Below are 23,026 nucleotides of genomic sequence, written 5' to 3'. Positions count from 1 at the left end.
CCCTTCTGTGCTTTAAAAAGAAAATGAAAAAAAGAATTCCCTGACCCCGACTGGGTTCATTCTCAGAGAGGGGACATTTAATGTAGAATAGTTGTAAGAGTGTTTTCTTTTGCTCACACACACACGTGCGTGCGTGTGTGTGCACGCGCGCGTGTGTGTGTGTGTGTGTGTGGTGCATGCGCACGTGTGTGCAGGTGTGTGGAGAAGGAGAATAAAAATAATTTGCATTGTGCAGTGTCCCAGGTTCCAGGATTGTGATTCCATTCTCTGCTCTATGGTTTTCACCAAGTGGACACGACGACCGGCATCTCCACAGAGATGGAAGAATATGCATGGAAATGTACTGTTGTGTTTCTCTGTGTGCGTGTGTGTGTGTGTGTGTGTGTGTGTGCGTGCGTGCGTGTGTGTGTATGTGTTTGCAGTTGAGAAACGTAACTGTGTGTGTAAGCACAGTGACAGAGGCGTTAAGGTCACACGCACGGCACAAGCTTGCTCGTCAACAACGTGAGTCTTTGTGTGTGCTGGGTGGGGGGGGGGGGGGGGGGAGAGAGGAGTGTAGCTTCTTAGTCCATTGGAGCGTGAAGTAGCACGTCTTCCCCAATCTATCGCCACTCCTCACCTCGCGCCGTTCTCATTGTCGTTTTGGTCCAGAAAGGTCCACCCCCCCCCCCCCTCCTTCATAGTTAAAAGTGTACAAAGTGGCCGGGTAGTACGTGTGTATCGTGTTATACTCTTCATAAGACTTTTAAAATCGTTCTTCCTTTTTCTTTGTGTTGCACACATTTTGTGCTCCGAGTCATTTTCTCCCTAGGGGGTGGGGGGGGTGGGGGGGGGGGGGGGGGGTGTGGCGGTGGGTGGAGGGGAGCGCGCTACGTCACACAAAGGAGGAGAACCCCGTGACGGGGGTGCGCGACCCCGGAGGGTTGGTGTTGTTGGTGGCGGCGCCGCCGAGGTTGGCGACGTTGACGGCATGCGCGTTGACGTGCGCCGCCGGCTGGCCCGTGGGCGTGTAGGCGCCGCCGGCGCTGTGCTGCGTCACCACCGTCTGGTAGTAGGGCTCGCCGTCGCCGCCTCCTCCCACGCCGTCTCCGCCGATGCCGCCGCCGCACTCCTCGTAGCCGAAGGGCGCGGCCAGGCCCTTCAGGCCCTTGGGCTGGCGCTTCCACGAGTTGTAGTAGGTGGGGTCGCTCATGTAGTGGTTGACGAACGAGTGCTTCGGCTGCTCGTCCTCGTAGTCGCTGTCCGTTAACTGGAGAGAGAGAGACACAGAGACACACGCACACGCACACACACACACACACACACACACACACAAGACACAAACAAACGTGCTGAGTTTAGGCGGATACATTCTCATTCACCAGAAAAGCAATGATGAATCGTTGACTAAAACTATCACAACGTTTGTCGAAAACTAAACTAAAGAAAAAACCAAAGGAAAAAACGAAGCCATGATGACTAAAATGCAGACTAAACATAATTGACAAATTCCGTCAATAAACATAAACTAGACTAAAATGCTATAGGAGGAGAACTATAGTGGAGAAGAGATCCAGTAGAATAAATTGTGAAAAGTGACTAAGTCATCTGTATGCTGTTTGGTTGCGATCAGGTGTCTTAAAATAGCAGTTCTATGCGTTGTGAGCTTGTAGATCTGCTATTTTTAGGCACAACCAAGGCGATAAAATCAACTGAATTTAGTCAACTAAAACTAGAACAAAACTAAAACTTTTAAGATGACTAAAATGTGACTAAAACTTAAAATTTTATTCAAAAGACTAAAAATGTGCTGTCAAAAAAAAATCAACATTAGGCAGTACAGTACATGATGATATCCTAAAATAAATGTGTGAAATCTCTGATTGTGTCCGGTACTAGTTACTAGTATACAAATGTAGGGGGTGTACGTACCCGTACTGATTCATGGTCACACCTATTCTAAAGTTACATAATGTAGCTACAGACCACCTGTCCTTAGGTCAGGGAGTCAGGACAAAAATGTAGTTGGACTTAAGATTGAGAGCTTCCAGACTCTTCCAGAGCTCTGTCATTGAAAAGCGTCACTTAACAGAAATAACAGCCTTTCGGATGAAAGTCACGTAGTGACGGCTAATTTTATTGAGCGATGCCCGTCATGCTATACAAAGTTGTAAATTAGGCTTTAGTATTCTAAAAAGATGTAATGGAGAAAGAGATAGCGTGGAAGACAAAATAAATGGAATGCATAGAGGGAGAGAAAGGCAAGAGCAGAATAAGAGATACTGTAAGACAGGGCTCTTCAAGATTTGTCAGGCCAAGGACGCCCTCGTCGAAAGAGAGACGGAGCAGTGTTGCAGAATAAACATAGATAGCTTCAGAGACTTGTTTAATATGTATTTCCAGACAGTTATCCACTTAAACCCTCAATACTGTACTTGGTCTGCTCTGTTTTCCCCCTACACCAAACCTCTTTGCAGAAAATAGCCGATTTACAAGCTCACAGCTGTAGGCTATAATTGGCTAAATGTTCCCTCAGAATAGGGATACTATAGGGTTCAAGTGGTTGATGGAAAATTATGTGACAGCCCCACAGTAATAACTAACTCTGAGGACCCCTTAGAGAGAGAGAGAGAGAGAGAGAGAGAGAGAGAGAGCTGGGTACCTCAGACTCAGACACCTCTGTGGGTTTCTCAGTGAGCGTGGTGCTCTCGGTGAGAACGGCTCCATTGTAGCTGTTACAGATGTCTTCATCAGAGTAGTGGAGACCACCAGGACTGGGTCTTGGGGGAGACCTGGGCAGGCACGCAGGCACGCACGCGCGCGCACACACACGCACGCGCACACACACGCACGCACGCACGCACGCACACACACACACACACACACACACACACACACACACACACACACACACACACACACACACACACACACACACACACACACACACACACACACACACACACACACACACACACACACACACACACACACACAGTCAGTGGTGGAAAAAATACTCACATTCTGTATATCCATCTATAAATGCACCAAGTCTCTGTATGTACATAGCCTATGTACGTACGTGTGTACATCTGTAATCTCACGTGGCTTTACACCACTGTGCATATTATACAGTATTGCGTATCTTGCATACATGCGTGGTGTTTGTAAAAAAGGTCAAATCCCTTTTTCTTAGATTTTAACAAAATATTTGGTGTCCTTTGTGATAGGGAGCAATGATATAGTACAATTCTCTCATAGGTTTCTGGTTTAAAAGCTTTCTGCTGTATCTGCAGCTATTTCTTTGTGTTTCCAGGTTTCTGGGTGAAATTAAATATTTGGCGTCCACATTCATTATACCAGTAGACGCCGAGGTCGCGCTGAAACTACAGGTCTGGGAATGCCCATATATGGACCCCCTTTTATTAATTGACGTTTTCGACACGGGTAGGCCGGAAAAGGTGTGCTAATTAGTAATGCCATGCAGGTGGGGCCTCGGGCCAGCCCAGGTAGGGCCTTAATTTCCGGGCCTGTGGAGAACTCTAGTTTTCGCCAGCTGCCGGGGCAGTGGCGGTGCGTCCATAGGGGGCGCTGGTGCGCCGCACCACCATGCCCACCCCCTGAATAAAACGTGAATAAGAATGACTGAGAAACGAAATCTACAGCCTGTAATTTATTTAAAATTAGCAATCCAGAAACGTAAATATTATATAATATAAGTAGGCACTAACCAAAGGCAGTGATTAAAAGTTGTATTATGCTGCCACGTTAGTATTATGCCTCCATTAAATGTGAAATGTTGTTTACGTTGTGTAACGTTCCTGATTGGTTACTGAGTGTCACATGTTGGTGCGCGTTCATCTGTAGCCCTTGTCTTTCTGCATTGAAGAGTAATGCATTGCGGTCCACATGTCTTCAATACAAACTATAGGCAGCCACTTGGTCGCGAAAAATGTGCGATCCATGACATGTTATTCACACCACTAAGCAGTTGGGGGCAGCATAAACATTACAGCACAGTGTGACATGGGTTTAACACACAGCCACAACAACATACGCTAGAAAAACGAGGGATGAGACAGATGAATGGAGCCAGGTAAAGTCAAGATAATAATAGTTTAATTCACTTGCATAATGGAACAATAAGAGGAAAAATAAAACTCTGTGAAATCACTGCAGAAAACACCATTTGAGAGAAAAAATAAGAATTAAAGAGCTGGGTCCAGACAAACCTGATGTAATCATCACAAATGTATGTACAAAATAACAAAAAGTAAAAAAGAATGGCAGAGTCATGGCTTTGAGGACTTTTTGTTTATTTTTTTGCTAATGTTAAAGCCACTGTAGCAAGGTCATGTGGCTTTGAGCCATTGCACTTTTTTATGGCACTGGTCGTTCTGTCTCAGGTTTGTTTCTTTAACCCTACCTTTTGTTACATTTTGATATATTTAATAAACCTTAGACAGGCTCCCTTAGTAGATATATTTAATAAACCTTAGACAGGCTCCCTTAGTAGATATATTTAATAAACCTTAGACAGGCTCCCTTAGTAGATATATTTAATAAACCTTAGACAGGCTCCCTCAGTAGATATTTAATCTATGATACCTAGTGCATGTTTTCTTGATTTTGTTATAGCGCCCTCCCTAGGACAAATGTCACCGGCCGCCACTGTGCCGGGGGCAGCTGCGCTAATAACTTTGGGGCAGACCCGCCTAGAGTTTGAATGAACGGGTATCAGGTCAAAAGGGAGACATCGAAGAGGAAGGACGGGTGGGGGTGGATCAACATCTGGAATGTCAGAATCCAAGGGTTTGAGGTCAGATGGGGAGAGTTGCTGGCCGGCTCATGGAGCGTGTCACGAGGCGTGACGGACGGACTGACAACCATTATATGGAGGCGTGATGGATGGACTGACAGGTTTTCATAGTAATCTGCAAACTACAGTCGCAATTAGGTACATGCGTTCAATTTCTGCGATTAAATAAAATCAGTTTCAAGTCAGATCTGTGTTAGGGGGCGTAGAGTGTCGAGACCTCTCCTCTGAGCGGAGCAATGCGGCGCGTTCGCTTCCGCGTTCTCATCTCGGAAGACGAAACAGACATGTCTCTACTAAAAGCGACGTGCATGTGCGAGCACTCGCGTGTGTGTGCTTGTGCATGCGTACACACGGTGACTGTAACACACCGCGCGCGCGCACGCACACCACACACACACACACACACACAACGGACTCCAAACACACATCTCTCCCAGGACCCAGTGCACTGGGAGCTGTTCCACCACTGCAGCAGCAGCAGCAACACTCGCCCGTTTCTCCTGGTTTTCTGAACAGCACACACACACTTCTCTCGCTCGTCTAGCAGTTTTTCAAGTAAAGTTCAGTGTTTTACAAGTTGCGTCTTCAACTGTAGTGTTTTATAGTATGGAAGATCAACGGGAGGTTGTGCTCCTCCAGCCTCCAGGAGCTGTGGAGTGTCGAACGGATCCATGCAGCAGTCGTAGCCGAACAGCAATGTTGTTTTTGGCAGCAAATTTCTATTTTAGTTTTACTCTTAGTCTCTTGAATAGTTTTCATTTAGTTTTAGTCACATTTTAGTCTAGTTTTAGTCGACTAAATGTCATAAGATTTTAGTCGACTAAATCTACAGGTGATTTAGTCGACTAAAATGTGTTTTGGCGGGCCTTGATGCAGTCGTAATGACTGAATTTACACTTGCTGAAAATAGCCGATGTATAAGCTCACAACGCGTCGCTTGTAGATCGGCTATTTTCAGCATACAATCAAGCGTAAAATAACTTATACTGGATCTCTTGTCCACTAGTCCCTTCCTAACATTTTAGTCTAGTTTTTATCTGTTGACGAAATTGTCTGACGGCCTGTTTGCGAACCACTTATAGGTTTTAGGAGGTAAAAAACGCCATGATGTTGCGGAATCTGTATTCTTTTTATACCTGCAAAAACTAGTTTTAAATCTTGTTTTCAGATAGTGGCATTTTGGAGGCGGACAGCATTTGAGGCGTGGATTCAGAAATGAATGATATGCGGGCTCGACTACGCCCCCTCCCTCCCCGCGTACAACAATGGATATAACCACATGTACATGTTGTGTTTATTTTATTTCCTCAATTCTATATCAAATAAATTAACTTTCTGTAAAGTTTATAGTGGTATACCTGGTTCCGTTCTTTTTGAGGAAGTTGTTCTTGCTGCTCAGTGATCTGCTGTTGAGCTCCAGAGCGGTGAAACCTCCGTTGTCCAGAGTCACAGCCTCCTCCACTGTGGACACATGTTTACCTGGAGAAGTCCAGGTAAACAATAGTTTAAGCTATAATCAAAAGACTTAAGAATAAAACATTATAACTTTGACCTGAGATCAGATTTTAAAAATGTCTTCTACATCCTGACAGTTTTCTGAAAAAGCTATGTTTCTATGTCAGTCAAAAATAGCAGACCTACAAGCTCGTAGCAAGTCACTCGGTGGCGCGCTATGAACTTGTAGATCTGCTATTTTTCAATAGCTAAAGCATAACATAATGCTAACAACCAAAGGGGTTCCCACCCAAAATGGGTTAACCACTCTATCTGGTAGTGTATGTTAATACGATATAGTATGTGTCACATTTTGGCTAATCCTCAATAATATTTTAGATTTTTAAAACCTCCTTCTTGGCCAGACTAATATCACTGCAAGATATTGATGTCTAATAGTTTTTTATCACACTGGCAGATTAGTCTGTTTTCCAGGCTACTTCTTTGCAGCACTCATTAGGCTATTGAGTCTCGATTTGTAAAATAACTTGTTTCTCAATAAGTCACTTTTATTTGAATAATAATAATTCTAAATAACAAATGACATGTGCCATGTATGAGTAACGAAAAAACGAAGGTTTTTGGGCGATTAATTTGCCTGAAAACATACGTTGGTGCTCGTCTGATGCATGAGCACATCTATACAGTAAACAAATATGTGACTCTTTTTGATACAAAGACAGTCATGGCTGCAAGACTAAGTGTTCAGGAGAGGAGAAAAACAGATTTTCTTTTATTACATTTTTTTTATCCAAAATGAGTTAATAGCACAGGCAAACTCTTATTAGAGCATGTCTGAAATAAATGTCAGAGCTGAAAACAAATAAATATTCAGGCCCGTTTTCTCAACTCGCTGTTTTCTGCAAAACATGAATTAGCCTACTCTATAAGCCATATCTCCAAATCAACATCTGAAATCAACAAATAAATATTCAAGCCTGTTTTCTCAACTCGCTGTTTTCTGCAAAACATTAATTAGCCTACTCGATAAGCCATATCTCCAAAACTGGTGGGTCGAACTGAGCAACCAATACGGTATGTCAATTTGAAGCTATGATTCCCTGCTTTCATACGGCATGAAAAAAAAGCATCATCAGAAAATCATTAAAGGTTAAAACCAGTTGGACTGCTCAGTGCTGCTCACTGGATCTCTCCTGGTCCTAGATTGTGTTTATACAGTATAATCCATTCCATTTGGGCAGCAACCTTGGCATGATTTGAATTTGTGGCTGCAAAGTTATTGCTTTTTTGGTTTTATTTTGCATGAAAATAAGAACATTTTCACATCTCCATATTGGTTTTTAACATTATTAGCTCCGCTATGCTGGCAGGGCTCAAAGGATGTGGGTTCATTCATCCATCCGTCCATCTGTCTACCACCAAATTACATTTCTCAGAGACTAGTGCAAACTGAGAGCTGGTTTCACCTCTTCACAAATTACGGTTTCTTTTAAATCATGGTATACTTCATTTTGAATCAATGTAATGACTTTGCTTTTGTTTACATTATGTCTTAATCCTTCAGTGAGTGTGGTACATACTGTATGTATATTGTAACACATATTTACATACAGTATGCATACAACGCCTCATCATTCTGCCATTAATAATGATATTTCCCTTTTCTTTTATGCCCACTAACGAGAGAATTCTTAGGATGACATTGTCCGTCACATCAGACCATATAGGGTTTGGTTGAAGCTAGCAAGGATATATTTTTACACCAATGTCACACATTTTTGGCAAAACGCAGGCTCTTATCTCCCTTTCTATGCTAAACACTTGCACGCACGCACGCACGCACGCACGCAGTCAACCTCTGTCTCTGTCTCTGCCTCATCCCACCATCTTTCTCTTTCCTTCCTTTCCTCTCTTTCTCCGCCTAATTGCTCCTCTGCCCAGGGGTTTCCGCGGCAATTCAAGATTAAAGACTCTGTCCTGCCGTGACCTCTGTTTGGCAGCAAAGGATCTGTGCTGTTGACTCCGCGAGTGCAGTCACGTGCACACACACACGCACACACGCACGCACACACACACACACACCTGAACCCAACACAGATCAGGGGGAGAACAGCGTATGTAAAACACTGCAGCATAGGGTGGCTTAAGGGGCTGCAGTTATATACGTAGAGAGAGAGAGGCTGCCTGGGAGGCAGAAGGCCCCACGTGTTCGATTCCCCGGCCCCTGCAATATATGTCGGAGGTGTCCATTAACCCTTTACTGCTCACCGCGATCAGCTATGGGTGAAGCTGGAAACAGAATTCCACCATGGGGATCAAAGTGGGTCTAATTATGATTCTATTTGTTTACACGGCTTGGTTGAATCAATGCGTGATTCCGATTGGTCAATCACTGCTTTCAGCGGTGTGTTATTTCCGGATAATGACCGCCTGAGCTCAATAACAGACGGCTGTCTAATCAAAGGCTGCGCTGCTTGATTTTGGGCTGTATCCAACATGGCAGCAATGCAAACACAACACGCTATGTTATGTTATTCACAGCTAAGCTATTTGTACTCTACTCTCTATGTACTCTATTTGACACTTCAACACTTGGATGGGTGGCTGCACCTGGCACAAAGTAATGGAAATATACTTTACCAAAATCAATGAAATACTTCGTTTCGACGTTACTTTTGGGTCAATGTATGAATTTAAGTAGCCACGTAATAAGCAAGATGATTTACGATGTCATTGTTTAGCCCATTTTGGGCGGGAACCCCTTTTTGTAGGTCTGAACGACTGACATAGACACTTTTTCAGAAAACTCTCAGGATGTAGAAGACATCTTCAGAATCTGATCTCAGGTCAGAATGGGTTACAAATACACCCCCTCAGGGTGATCAAATCTCTCCGCTTCACGGCGGGGTTTAATCACACCCTGTCGGGGGTTTATTTCTCAACGATGGCCGGGTCGCCGTCAATTATCCGCTGCATATTTGGCATCATAAGTGAAACATCTGGACAGAGGTCCACAGACCTGTGCTGCAGGTCCTGTACTTGTTGCTGTGTCCATGGAGCAGCAGGGTGAAGACCAGCACCAGGACCAGGATCACACCCACCAGGCCCACGACCAGCAGGAACCACCACTCCTCGTAGAAGGGACGCTCCGAGAGGGCTACACGCATGCACGCACACGCACACGCACACACGCACACGCACACACACACACACACACACGCACACGCACACACACACACACACACACACACAGACAGAGAGGTGAGTGGAACACAGCCACAGACAGAGAGAGACGTGAGGGGGACAGTCACAGACAGAGAGGTGAGTGGAACACAGCCACAGACAGAGAGGTGAGTGGAACACAGCCACAGACAGAGAGGTGAGTGGAACACAGTCACAGACAGAGAGGTGAGTGGAACACAGCCACAGACAGAGAGGTGAGTAGAACACAGCCACAGACAGAGAGGTGAGTAGAACACAGCCACAGACAGAGAGGTGAGTGGAACACAGCCACAGACAGAGAGGTGAGTGGAACACAGCCACAGACAGAGAGGTGAGTGGAACACAGCCACAGACAGAGAGGTGAGTGGAACACAGCCACAGACAGAGAGGTGAGTGGAACACAGCCACAGACAGAGAGGAGAGTGGAACACAGCCACAGACAGAGAGGAGAGTGGAACACAGCCACAGACAGAGAGGAGAGTGGAACACAGCCACAGACAGAGAGGAGAGTGGAACACAGCCACAGACAGAGAGGAGAGTGGAACACAGCCACAGACAGAGAGGAGAGTGGAACACAGTCACAGACAGAGAGGTGAGTGGAACACAGCCACAGACAGAGAGGTGAGTGGAACACAGCCACAGACAGAGAGGTGAGTGGAACACAGCCACAGACAGAGAGGAGAGTGGAACACAGCCACAGACAGAGAGGAGAGTGGAACACAGCCACAGACAGAGAGGAGAGTGGAACACAGCCACAGACAGAGAGGAGAGTGGAACACAGCCACAGACAGAGAGGTGAGTGGAACACAGTCACAGACAGAGAGGTGAGTGGAACACAGCCACAGACAGAGAGGAGAGTGGAACACAGTCACAGACAGAGAGGTGAGTGGAACACAGCCACAGACAGAGAGGTGAGTGGAACACAGCCACAGACAGAGAGGTGAGTGGAACACAGCCACAGACAGAGAGGTGAGTGGAACACAGCCACAGACAGAGAGATGGAACACACAGACAGAGAGAGAGGTGAGGGGGACACTGCCACAGACAGAGAGGAGAGTGGAACACACACAGACAGACAGAGAGGGGTGAGGGGGGCAGTCACAGACAGAGAGGTGAGGGGAACAGACAGACGGAAGCACAGTCAGAGGCAGAGACAGACAGACACAGAGACAGAGGCAGAGAGACAGACAGACACAGAGACAGACAGACACAGAGACAGACAGACACAGAGACAGAGGCAGAGACAGACAGACACAGAGACAGACAGACACAGAGACAGAGGCAGAGACAGACAGACACAGAGACAGACAGACACAGAGACAGAGGTAGAGACAGACAGACACAGAGACAGACAGATACAGAGACAGAGGCAGAGACAGACAGACACAGAGACAGAGGCAGAGAGGAGCACAGACAGAGACAGGGATGGGCTATTGTCAGAGCATGTGATTGGTTAATAGGCTGTGGGGGAAAGGTGCGAGAAACATTCTGACCTATAAGGGTCGGCATGCAGTGATACCTTCAAAATAAGCAGTACAAAAAATAAATCCAACCGAATGCAATGGTCATAATGGTCCTGTGTGGAAAAGGCCAACTCCCCACGCCCCTCCTCTGACTCATTGTACAAAGGCTAGCTCCCCAAGCCCCTCCTCTGACTCATTGTACAAAGGCTAGCTCCCCAAGCCCCTCCTCTGACTCATTGTACAAAGGCTAGCTCCCCACGCCCCTCCTCTGACTCCTTTGTACAAAGACTAGCTCCCCACGCCCCTCCTCTTTACTCATTATACAAAGACTAGCTCCCCACGCCCCTCCTCTGACTCATTGTACAAAGACTAGCTCCCCACGCCCCTCCTCTTTACTCATTGTACAAAGACTAGCTCCCCTCCCCTCCTCTGACTCATTATACAAAGACTAGCTCCCCTCCCCTCCTCTGACTCATTGTACAAAGACTAGCTCCCCTCCCCTCCTCTGACTCATTGTACAAAGACTAGCTCCCCACGCCCCTCCTCTGACTCATTGTACAAAGACTAGCTCCCCACGCCCCTCCTCTTACTCATTATACAAAGACTAGCTCCCCACGCCCCTCCTCTGACTCCTTTGTACAAAGACTAGCTCCCCACGCCCCTCCTCTGACTCCTTTGTACAAAGACTAGCTCCCCACGCCCCTCCTCTTACTCCTTTGTACAAAGACTAGCTCCCCACGCCCCTCCTCTGACTCCTTTGTACAAAGACTAGCTCCCCACGCCCCTCCTCTTACTCCTTTGTACAAAGACTAGCTCCCCACGCCCCTCCTCTGACTTCTTTGTACAAAGACTAGCTCCCCACGCCCCTCCTCTGACTCCTTTGTACAAAGACTAGCTCCCCACGCCCCTCCTCTTACTCATTGTACAAAGACTAGCTCCAAATTGACTGATTGCAAGGGACGGCAGGCGCCAAAGCTCTGCCCCTTCCCCCTGGCCTCCAACCAACCAACCAACTGGCACATCAAACCGATTAAAACACGGAGGATGATTTTCTTTCCTTTTTTTAAGAGGAAACGTTTGATGGCATTGACCGCAGGTGAGTAAAACAACGGACTCCTCCTATTGATGTGATCGTGGAAAAGAGTCGGTTGACTGCAGAGCCTCAGCGAATCTTTATTTCTATTTGGATGGCCAAGACCATTACATTATATATTTATAGCATGTACCATCTATTAATTTCATCTTAATTAAATTTCTTATCAGTTAATGAATAAAATATATCAGTAAACGAGTCTTTGACGTGCCCAGAGAGGAGGTTTATAATGTCATCTTGTAAAGTGTGGGAAGGCTTAGGAGGTGTGGATCGAAATAAGGAGGTTAATTAATTCTAGCCCTCAGGGTGTAACTTAAACTCCACCGAATGCGGTTGTACAAACTCTATACCGCTGGATGGCAGAAGATGTGAAACACCAGTGAAAACAAAGTGAAACTTGTAATAGTCGGGAGTTTAACAGTCTGTTCAGGTTCACCCCTTCAGCTTTTTGTGAACGGTGTGTAAGAAGTGTGAGTTTCCTGGAATCCCCAGAGCGGTGCAAACGTTCTTTGATCCCCTGGAGATGAAAACAGAGCGGTGCAAACGTTCTTTCATCCCCTGGAGATGAAAACAGAGCGGTACAAACGTTCTTTCATCCCCTGGAGATGAAAACAGAGCGGTACAAACGTTCTTTCATCCCCTGGAGATGAAAACAGAGCGGTACAAACGTTCTTTGATCCCCTGGAGATGAAAACAGAGCGGTACAAACGTTCTTTCATCCCCTGGAGATGAAAACAGAGCGGTACAAACGTTCTTTCATCCCCTGGAGATGAAAACAGAGCGGTACAAACGTTCTTTGATCCCCTGGAGATGAAAACAGAGCGGTACAAATGTTCTTTCATCCCCTGGAGATGAAAACAGAGCGGTACAAACGTTCTTTGATCCCCTGGAGATGAAAACAGAGCGGTACAAACGTTCTTTGATCCCCTGGAGATGAAAACAGAGCGGTACAAACGTTCTTTCATCCCCTGGAGATGAAAACAGAGCGGTACAAACGTTCTTTGATCCCCTGGAGATGAAAACAGAGCGGTACAAACGTTCTTTCATCCCCTGGAGATGAAAACAGAGCGGTACAAACGTTCTTTCATCCCCTGGAGATGAAAACAGAGCGGTACAAACGTTCTTTGATCCCCTGGAGATGAAAACAGAGCGGTACAAACGTTCTTTCATCCCCTGGAGATGAAAACAGAGCGGTACAAACGTTCTTTCATCCCCTGGAGATGAAAACAGAGCGGTACAAACGTTCTTTCATCCCCTGGAGATGAAAACAGAGCGGTACAAACGTTCTTTCATCCCCTGGAGATGAAAACAGAGCGGTACAAACGTTCTTTCATCCCCTGGAGATGAAAACAGAGCGGTACAAACGTTCTTTCATCCCCTGGAGATGAAAACAGAGCGGTACAAACGTTCTTTCATCCCCTGGAGATGAAAACAGAGCGGTACAAACGTTCTTTGATCCCCTGGAGATGAAAACAGAGCGGTACAAACGTTCTTTCATCCCCTGGAGATGAAAACAGAGCGGTACAAACGTTCTTTCATCCCCTGGAGATGAAAACAGAACGGTGCAAACGTTCTTTCATGCCAACTGGCCTCAGTCTGCATAATGCACTCTTTCCGTGCCACAGACGTCTTTTGACATATTCTTTTTCCAAAGCGCACACTGCCAAAATGTCTTTGGATGCTATACACAGAGGCAGTATTTGAAATACATGTATTTGAAATACGTATTTGAAATACTTTTTTGTATTTTGTAATTTGTATTTCGCTGGGATGGAAGAAATGAGATGTATTTTGTATTTAGATAAATTTTTTGACCCAGTATTTGTATTTTGTATCAAAATACATTTTCAATGTATTTTGCCCATCAGAGATGGGCAGTATTTGAAATACATGTATTTGAAATACGTATTTGAAATACTTTTTCTGTATTTTGTAATTTGTATTTCGCTGGGATGGAAGATGTATTTTGTATTTAGTAGGGATGTGTAAATGTGTCCAAAATGAAAATCGATTTGTATAATTCAATATTAACGATTAATCGATTAATCGAATTTTGGGGGGGGGGGGCTTTTTTTTTTTTTTTTTTTTTTTTATGAACCCTACAAATAAAAATAAATCTTCCCCCCAAGGGGTACCTAAGTCAAAAAAGTTTGGGAACCCCTGATGTAGTTGATTAATAATAATTGTAACTCTTGAGAGTTAATAAGGGTCCATTTGGTTACTAACTCCATCTTTTAAATGAGGACCACTGGTGGTCCCTGGACCACTGTTGATCCAATTGATCACCATAGCAACCCCAGCCTAGGCCTGATTTGGTAAATTCCCAACACCTGCTAAATCCTCCAAACCTGTATCTTGATTGGAATCAATCTCCACTCACACTCCTCTCAGTCATGCAGCTACACAGACACATCCCAGGCACACTTTGGTAGGCCTATAGCCCTGTCCTGTTTGGATGACAATATTGCCTTTCCAACAGATTTTCATTAAAAAAACAAAAAAAAAAAACAAAAAAAAAAAAAAAAAAAAAACCGATTATCGATTATTAATTTTCATAATCGATTTCGGGTCCTATCAACGATAATCGATTAATCGGACCCATCCCTAGTATTTAGATACATTTTTTGACCCAGTATTTGTATTTTGTATCAAAATACATTTTCAATGTATTTTGCCCATCTCTGGCTATAAATGGCACTCTTTGCTATAACCTATGAGTCACCGTTTGACTGTAATTGAAACATTCTACCAGGAAATCACCTGATCGTTACGGGATCTACTGAAATGCCTCGACACCTGTGTGGCTCCACTTCCACGTTGGCCAGGATGGGATTTTCAATGGATCCTAACTATATTGAACGCAATGTTGCTTTGAAAAAAATAATTAAAGAAATCTCTAAAGCACAGAGAATGCTAGACTTCGTCTAGGCCGGGCGGTCGACAGTAGTAACATTCTGTGACTACTTAAAATGTAAGGACAAACAGAAAATCGCTAACAACTGGGTGAATAATTTGTTTATTACATGTGGCAGTGAATGAATTGCATGTTTGTTTCTGTGTCCTACAGTATGTCCATGTGTGTCTGATGTGTGGGGTTTTTGTACTGTATTATAGATTATATATATGTCTTCTGAAAGAATTCAAAGATTTGTGCCGCATTTTCACATTTTTCAAAAATAGCAGACCTACAAGCATAGCACTCCACTCGGTGGCGTGCTATGAGCTTGTAGATCTGCTATTTTTAAATAGCTAAAGTATAACATAATGCTTAGTTAAAACACCAAAAGGGGTTCCCGTCCAGAATGGGTTAATATCATGCACACTGATTTCTACCATACTGGTATGTAGTGTACTGCACTGTACATGCTGAATAATGTACAGTACCTTTTCTTACTCTTTACCTGTAACCTTAACTGCTAATAATCAGTCCTCTGGGTATGACTGATGTCTCCCCACTGTGTGTGTGTGTGTGTGTGTGTGTGTGTGTGTGTGTGTGTGTGTGTGTGTGTGTGTGTGTGTGTGTTAAGGCTGTACCCTAGCCCTTATTTTAGGACTCGAACTTCGGCAGGAATTTCCGAGTGAACATTCGGACCATTTGTTTCTAATTAATTAAAGAAATAACCGTCTCGATCAGAGCGCACAGCGCGTCTCCCCCGCTCTTAGCTGCGCAGTTTACATCCAACAACAACACGTAGCCTACAGCGCAGCGAGAGAGAGAGAGAACTAACCTTTTTCTCAAATTGTGCGATCGTGCTGGGTTGTGTGTGTGTGTGTCTGTGTCACACACACACACACACACACACACACACACGACGCCCGGCCGTCCTGTCGTGGGGTCCCCTGTTTTCCCCCTCTGAGCAGCGCAGTGTTGTGCAGGCGTGCGCTGCAGAATTAGAGCAGATCTACAAGCTCACAACGCAGCGCAGCACGACGCGTTGTGAGCTTGTAGATCGGCCGCGCCGCCGCGCAACGCAGTCGAATTATACACACAATGGATGCATGTGTCCAGCTTGTTTATGTTTGGTTTCCAACATGATGTATGTATGTAGTTGTGCACTGCACATCCGCTCGCTTCCCTCACAAACAAAACGACTCATGTGTGTGTGTGTGTGTGTGTGTGTGTGTGTGTGTGTGTGTGTGTTTGTTGCCGATTGGCTGATTGGCTGCAGGGAGTGCAGGCCATCACCAAATTAATGTGCACAGGGGATTTTGGAGCACAACAAGGAGATATACATAACTTCTGACAGGAATGCACTAGAAACTTACTTTTTTTGACATGCTCATATCACATTCTCGGTGAGATATATTTTCGAGTTAATAAAAAAATTATAATAATAATAATATTTATTTTTATTAAAAAAAAAAAAAAAAAAAAAACGAATGGTTCAAACCCATTCATTAAGATTCGAGTGCCAACCCTAACGAGCGAACATTCGAACCTTGAATGTTTGGGGACAGCCTTAGTGTGTGTGTCTGTGTGTGTGTGTGTGTGTGTGTGTGTGTGTGTGTGTGTGTGTGTTTACCTGCGAGTGACGCAGACGGGGTGCTCGGCTCTCCGTAACCATGGCGATTGACGCCGATCACTCGAAACTCGTAGCTGACGCCGGACCTCAGCCGCTCTATCGGCACGGAAACGGACCTGCTGCTGGGAGGGAGGAGCTTGATGAAAGCGTCCCACACCCCTTCATCTGGAGAGAGAGAGAGAGAGAGATAGAGAGAGAGAGAGAGAGAGAGAGAGGGAGAGGGAGAGGGAGAGAGAGAGAGAGAGAGAGAGAGAGAGAGAGAGAGAGAGAGAGAGAGAGAGAGGTGTTTTTATGTAGGGGTAAAGAACTTCCCCCCCAATAACGACTCAACTGAGTCTAATGTGAAATAAAGGCTATAATATGGAAAGAGGGGTGGAACAAAGGGTCTCTGGTGATATTCATGTGACTTACCCGAGGGCCGTGCTTCAACAACATAGCCAATGATCGGCCCCGCCCCTGTGTCCCCCTCTGTCCAATGGACGGCAAGGGCAGAGGAGGACTTGGTGATGGACATCTCCATGGGAGAACCAGGGGTGCCTTTTGTGGGCAACAGAGGATATTAGAAAAGGGCAAACCCCGACCTCCCTATTTCCCCCAGTCATCCATCCTCCATCATCCCCAAAATAGATGCAAACACCGTGTCCCTCTCTCACCTTGCAGGGCCTGCGCCGTGACGTTGGCATGTATGGGCGGCCCATAGCTCACGGTGCGAGCCTGGACACTGAACGTGTACGTCACTCCTTTGGTCAGGTCTCGAACCTTCAGCCAGCGCTGCCAGCTTCCCTTCACCTCCACGGTCACCACTTTGGTCACTCCTGCTCACACACACACACACACACACACATGGACACGCACACGCACAGAGAGGAACAAGAGTGTCACAATTAGGTATATGTGTATGTTTGTTTTTGTATTCATGTCTACATGAATGCAAAAGGACTTCACAAGGAAAAACAGTCTTCACATTCTCCCCCCATGCACTCGCACACACGCGCGCACGCACACGCGCTCACGCACGCACGCACACACGCACACGGACCTTTGTGAATGTACTCACCTTGCACGGGGCCGTTGGGCTGATAGACCACCCTGTAGCCCTCCAGCTGCCCATTAGGGCTGAGCGGAGCCCCCCAGGACGCGTTGACACTTCCCCCTGTCACCTCTGAGAAGGACAGGAAGCTGGGCTGGCTCGGGGCTATGAGGACAACCATTGGTAATGATGAGAGGAAGAATGACAGGATTATTAAACCGCATGTCACCTGCTGTCTGTGTCAGAGAACAGTATAGAGGCTCATGTACTGTATATGTCATCATATAACACTGAACACCAGTCAAATGGCGCTTCAATTGCATAATGTCTGTCGAGGGCCATATGACAATGTCTTTTCTAAATTAATGCTCTACTTGATCATACTAAATCGCGACGCAAAGCGACACGTTTTGAGGGTGTAGATCTGCTACTTTCACCATTTTGGAACTTGAACACTGAAAAGTAACAGTTTTGGACAGAAGAGAGAAGATATACAGTACTACTTAACGTTTTATCTTTCCATTATGACGACATGTCAGACACGACACAATATTATAAATATATAAAGGAGTTGTCTTGCTGCTGCTTCTCATTCATTTTCTGTAGAAGCAAGTGGCAAAGGATTGTGGAAATGATGTCAAAACGCTGACATGCAAACGAGGAGAAAACGTTGCTTCAATCATTGTTCAATGTTCAATTGTTCAACAGGGTATCAACCACTTAGCCAGCACAGTGACACAGAAAAAGCACGTTGATTGATGGAGATAAGACATGTGATTGATATTATTCACAGATGGATAAACTCGCTTCAACTTCACCCAAGTAATTCACCCCAAAAAATAATACATTTTTGTATTGTTTTAATATCGTCTATCACCCCATGATAGACGAAAGCAGCCACCCCGTCATCTTAATGATTGGCCCAGGAATACGGCAAAAACTAAAAATCATGGGGTGTGTAATTGATAAGTCATTTTTTTGGGTGAAGTGCTCCTTCAACTGTTCAGGAGATGTTTCAAAGGCTCGGCGTAGCTCAACTAGAAACTAACTGTCTTTGAAACACTGCAGGGAGCAGATTCCAAGCAATGCCAGACATCAAAAAGAACAAAGTAGAAAAATGTTAAGAGCATTTTATATGTCGCAGCGGCAGTCACCAAGGCAACACACGCGTTTCAGCCTGTCGGCCTTCGTCAGCGTTATTACTCTGTGTTGCGCAATACGCCGACGAAGGCCAACAGGCCGAACGGCGTTGGGTGCTCTAAAATATGTTCTACTTAACTTGTCTGTACAGGAGTTGTCCATGCTAGTATGAAATATACCCACAATTAACATTACCACCGGTTACCCATCTGTCAAAAAGTTCCATTCCTTTATGATAAGCTGTTTATTATTAGGAGATGTATTTAAATGATAGGATATGATTCAGGGAGAGATACATTTCAATACAGAATGATTCGGTTCAATTTGACACAATGCGAAGCAATCTGATCAAAGTTCTACACTTTGTTTAATTTAAAACAAGCCAATTCTATCAAATCTATGTAGAGCTTGCAGTTAGCACCGGAGCAACAACGAACAACATTGCCTGTTATGTGAGTCTTGCAGTTTTGTGTTCTGCAATATGCAATGGCTAAACACCATCTTGGGGGCAAATCATGTTTCCCCATCATCGACCCTACGCTTTAGGCAAAGAACAGGTTACTGAACCTCCCCATATTACTGTCAGAGAGAGAAATGTTCTGGATAGACCAAATCAACACAGTCCAATTTCTTTTGGATCTTTCCTTTAAGTGGACACCATGCATTGGGGTCTTGTTTTAATGTTCAATTTTAGATTCTCTCTATAGGCACTAAAATCATGCTGTTCTTTGTTGCTCTGGTGCTCCTGAAGGAGCCTCGCTGTTGGAAGGATATTGTACAACAATACTGCAATGATTGCCCGGATACTTTTATTCTCTGCGAAGATTTTAAATCCCTATAATAATGCCCTATAAAACAGAAAGTGTATACAAATCTCAACTCTTTCCGCCTCGGTGGACTATTTTGAATGACTTGATCTGAGAGATTTCTTCAACAGCTTAGTTTTTATTTAGCAGCAAAGCCTCAGTAAACACATTTGTAACTTTAGAAATGAGGGCTCCGCATATCATTTTGTTTGCCTCTCGATTAACATTTCAGATTTGTATTTGTTCATCGTTAAACCCCTATTTTTTTATATTTTGTAAACCTGCCAGGGGCACTAAAGCGCTCTGAATTGGTACAGAGAAAGTGGCGAAGACAAAACAAAATAAAGCCTATAGTGAAAGGTGTTGGGATCATCGGCGCTTCTAGGGGGATTAAACATTGGAATATGGCTTGCATTGTAGTGACATGCCCACCAGCAGCAAACAACTGGCATTTGCTCAGCTTACTGCACCATCAGAGCTGGAAAATGCCCTCCAGCCTATGTACTGTAAATCGATGCAATTTTCCACCACAAACTCTCGATACACAGAATATATAGTGGTGTGTGGAGCCGGATTTTCCCACACGTCGTACTCACAAGGGAACGCAAAGATTTGCATTCAATACAGGCAAGGTTCCCCTTTTACAGGCTATTTTAATTGCACGTTTCGCCCTATTTTTTACCAGATTGCAGGGTCCGGGCTCCGCGGGGTTCGCTGGGCGGGCCGTCTCCAGCTGTGTTGAAGGCTGTGAGTGTGACCAGGTAAGGAGTGTAGCTGGTGAGGTTGACCAGACGCACGAGCGTGTCAGGGATGAAGATCACCTGCACCTTCTCACTCTGGTTCTGTCCGTCTCTCTCTCTCTCCCAGTAGTGGATCTACAACAGAAGATAAGCAAACAGCATTAATATAACAGTTACATGACCTTTACCTTCTCCTCCCTGGCTCGTTAATTAACAAGAAACCTGTTCCCCCGTCCCACCCTGTCTTCACTACTACCAATTAGTCTTATCTCTTGTCTTTGTTTTCCTATGTGTGAGGTCCTCAGTTTAACACTGACCTGATGTGAGAGTGCTGAATCAAATCACTCCATTTCACTTCAGCGAGAGCAGACAAATTCTGCTGCTGCTGATGATGATGATGATGACAATTTAGTCATTTTCATTTCACAAAAATGTATTGGGATTGGGGAGGAATGAACTGTCAGTGTGTAGCGCCAGAGCAAGATACAGCATAGAACGTTTTAAAGAGAAAACATTTTAAAAGAAAAAGGGTGTTGTTGCATCTGGAAGGCAGGCTTATGAAAATGAATTGTTGTCAACATTGCCCTCAACACAGACCTGTAGATAATTGATTGTTCTGCTTGTATACAAAGGAGAGACAATCAATCAGAAGATGGATTTTCCTGCTACATCTATTTTTTAACTGTGTACTACTCTGCAGCGGGTAATTCTACCTCATTAGATCACAACTGTGATATGAAATGGCAATTAGGAGCTTTGTGTTAGTAAACTTCATTAAATGAACCAACTCCGGTGCTAAAGAATAATGATCAAATAAACAGTGATAAAATTTTAATGCAAATCCTTAAACGATAATGCTGCCTATAATTACTTGAGCGTGGCATTTTAAGTAGCCATAGTTAAACCCATATGCTATTTCCCAGGCTATTTCATTTGCACATTGCATACTTGTAGGTGGAATTGAAGAATGGTGTACAGAAAGCTATTGATAACACTGGTGGTAGAAAGGAAAATAAATTACATTTTATGTGAGTCAACCCTCCTAAGAAAGCAATGTAAACATTTGTACAGTAGCTCAGCCTTGGAATTTCCACATTTCTATGACTTCTGCACCAGATTTATATATTAAAAACACATGTGTGGTAGCTATAGAAGTGTATTTTCAGCGGAATGTCAGCTGTCAGCATGTTGCTAAGATTCAGTTTTGAAGTTTCACCAGTTTAAATGATGAAACTGGATCTGAATTGGCTCTGGACTTGGCCCGCTTTCTACACCATTATCTCTTCGCCAAAAAATAGCCGGTCTACAAGTTCGGCTATTTTGGACTAAATACTCCTCAGAATATGGACGCTGTATGTACTAAGAAATGTGTCTCAGTACATACATTACAAACACCTTGATTCTACTTTTGTCAGGCCACTTAATACAATACATTTCACTGGCCCAAAGATATAGCGAATCCGACACTTTGTGGATCGTTGCATAATTGTTCACCACTGGCTGAAAGTGTGAGTGTGAAAACTGTTCTGCGGCATAGGAGGAATTAATGTTTCATACAGAACAAAATCCTCCACCCTCGGAGGACAAGAGTTACAGCAGAGGACAGTATCCTCTTACTTTACCATTCAGAAGACCGCAGAGTAGTACAAGTCTTGTCTGGGCAGAGCTGAACGTTCCAACTGTCCGTCTCTGACACCAAGTACAAGGTGAAAAGAATTGCTTCAACCTCATGCATTAGAAACTCTTTCTAATATTTATACCGGTGTATAGGACTTTGCAGTGAGAAGCACGAGGGTCTTTGCCACCAGAGTATTTGAATGTGGACAGCGTTACAGAACCTCAATACTTTTTTAGCTGTCCGTGGAACTGGACGGGGAGGTCAGCACATCTTTCTGTTCCTCCATTTAAACCAATGCAGGTACAGATCAAGGATATTCTCCTTCTGTTCTCATTCTAGACCAGTAGTTATCAAACTTTTTCGTGCCATGGACCCCCAAATTATATTTGGCCACGGAGTGACCCCCCCCCACGTCTCTGTGTACGTGCGTACATGCGTACGTGTGCGTGCGTACGTGTGTGTACGGTTGTAATGCACGTAACTCAAGTACCGTTTGACCCACCGACTTCACATTTGACACACGCGTTCTACACCCCCACAGGGAGTGCAGGGTATCAAGTTGATCGGACCCACAGTTCTCCAGAACCACCACAAAAGGCTGTGCCAGTGGGCCTAATGAGGCCAACTCCTTTCACCTGGGCCAGGCTTTGCCAGTGGGCCTAATGAGGCCAACTCCTTTCACCTGGGCCAGGCTCTGCCAGTGGGCCTAATGAGGCCAACTCCTTTCACCTGGGCCAGGCTTTGCCAGTGGGCCTAATGAGGCCAACTCCTTTCACCTGGGCCAGGCTTTGCCAGTGGGCCTAATGAGGCCAACTCCTTTCACCTGGGCCAGGCTCTGCCAGTGGGCCTAATGAGGCCAACTCCTTTCACCTGGGCCAGGCTTTGCCAGTGGGCCTAATGAGGCCAACTCCTTTCAACTGTGCAATTTCTAGCCTCAGCCAATTGAGGCTCAACCAATTAGGCTCTGCCAGTGGGCCGAATTGACACCGGGCTGACAGTTAAAAACAGGTGCTATGACGACGTATAGTTGCATCGTTCCCAAGTAGGCCGGTGGCCGACGGCGACGGGCACGTACAGGTCTAGTCTATCTATAAATGCACCGAGTCTCGGTGTCTGTAATACTCGTAACTGGAGAACC

The 23,026-nt window shown here is 45.0% G+C and overlaps 1 protein-coding gene across 1 annotated transcript in view; it reads right to left on the bottom strand.

Annotated features, from left to right (window-relative positions):
- Positions 1-874: 874 nt before the first annotated feature.
- Positions 875-23,026, bottom strand: part of LOC310858326 (protein sidekick-1-like) — a gene marked incomplete at its 3' end in the record, with an annotated part of 358,338 nt that continues 336,186 nt past the window's right edge. The window contains exons 37-45 of the mRNA XM_083764434.1: positions 20,213-20,405; positions 17,612-17,749; positions 17,208-17,369; positions 16,966-17,091; positions 16,555-16,719; positions 9,273-9,410; positions 6,157-6,277; positions 2,642-2,771; positions 875-1,249 (exon numbers count right to left, since the gene is read on the bottom strand). Coding sequence (XP_083620560.1) covers positions 875-1,249; positions 2,642-2,771; positions 6,157-6,277; positions 9,273-9,410; positions 16,555-16,719; positions 16,966-17,091; positions 17,208-17,369; positions 17,612-17,749; positions 20,213-20,405 — 1,548 coding nt within the window. The remainder of the gene's footprint in view (positions 1,250-2,641; positions 2,772-6,156; positions 6,278-9,272; positions 9,411-16,554; positions 16,720-16,965; positions 17,092-17,207; positions 17,370-17,611; positions 17,750-20,212; positions 20,406-23,026) is intronic.

The sequence above is a fragment of the Protomyctophum parallelum genome (assembly GCF_964188405.1).
Source record: "Protomyctophum parallelum genome assembly, chromosome: 5".
Classification (NCBI taxonomy): Eukaryota; Metazoa; Chordata; class Actinopteri; order Myctophiformes; family Myctophidae; genus Protomyctophum; species Protomyctophum parallelum.
The sequence above is the reverse complement of the archived record's forward strand: the minus strand, read 5'-3'. Positions and strand labels throughout refer to the sequence as shown.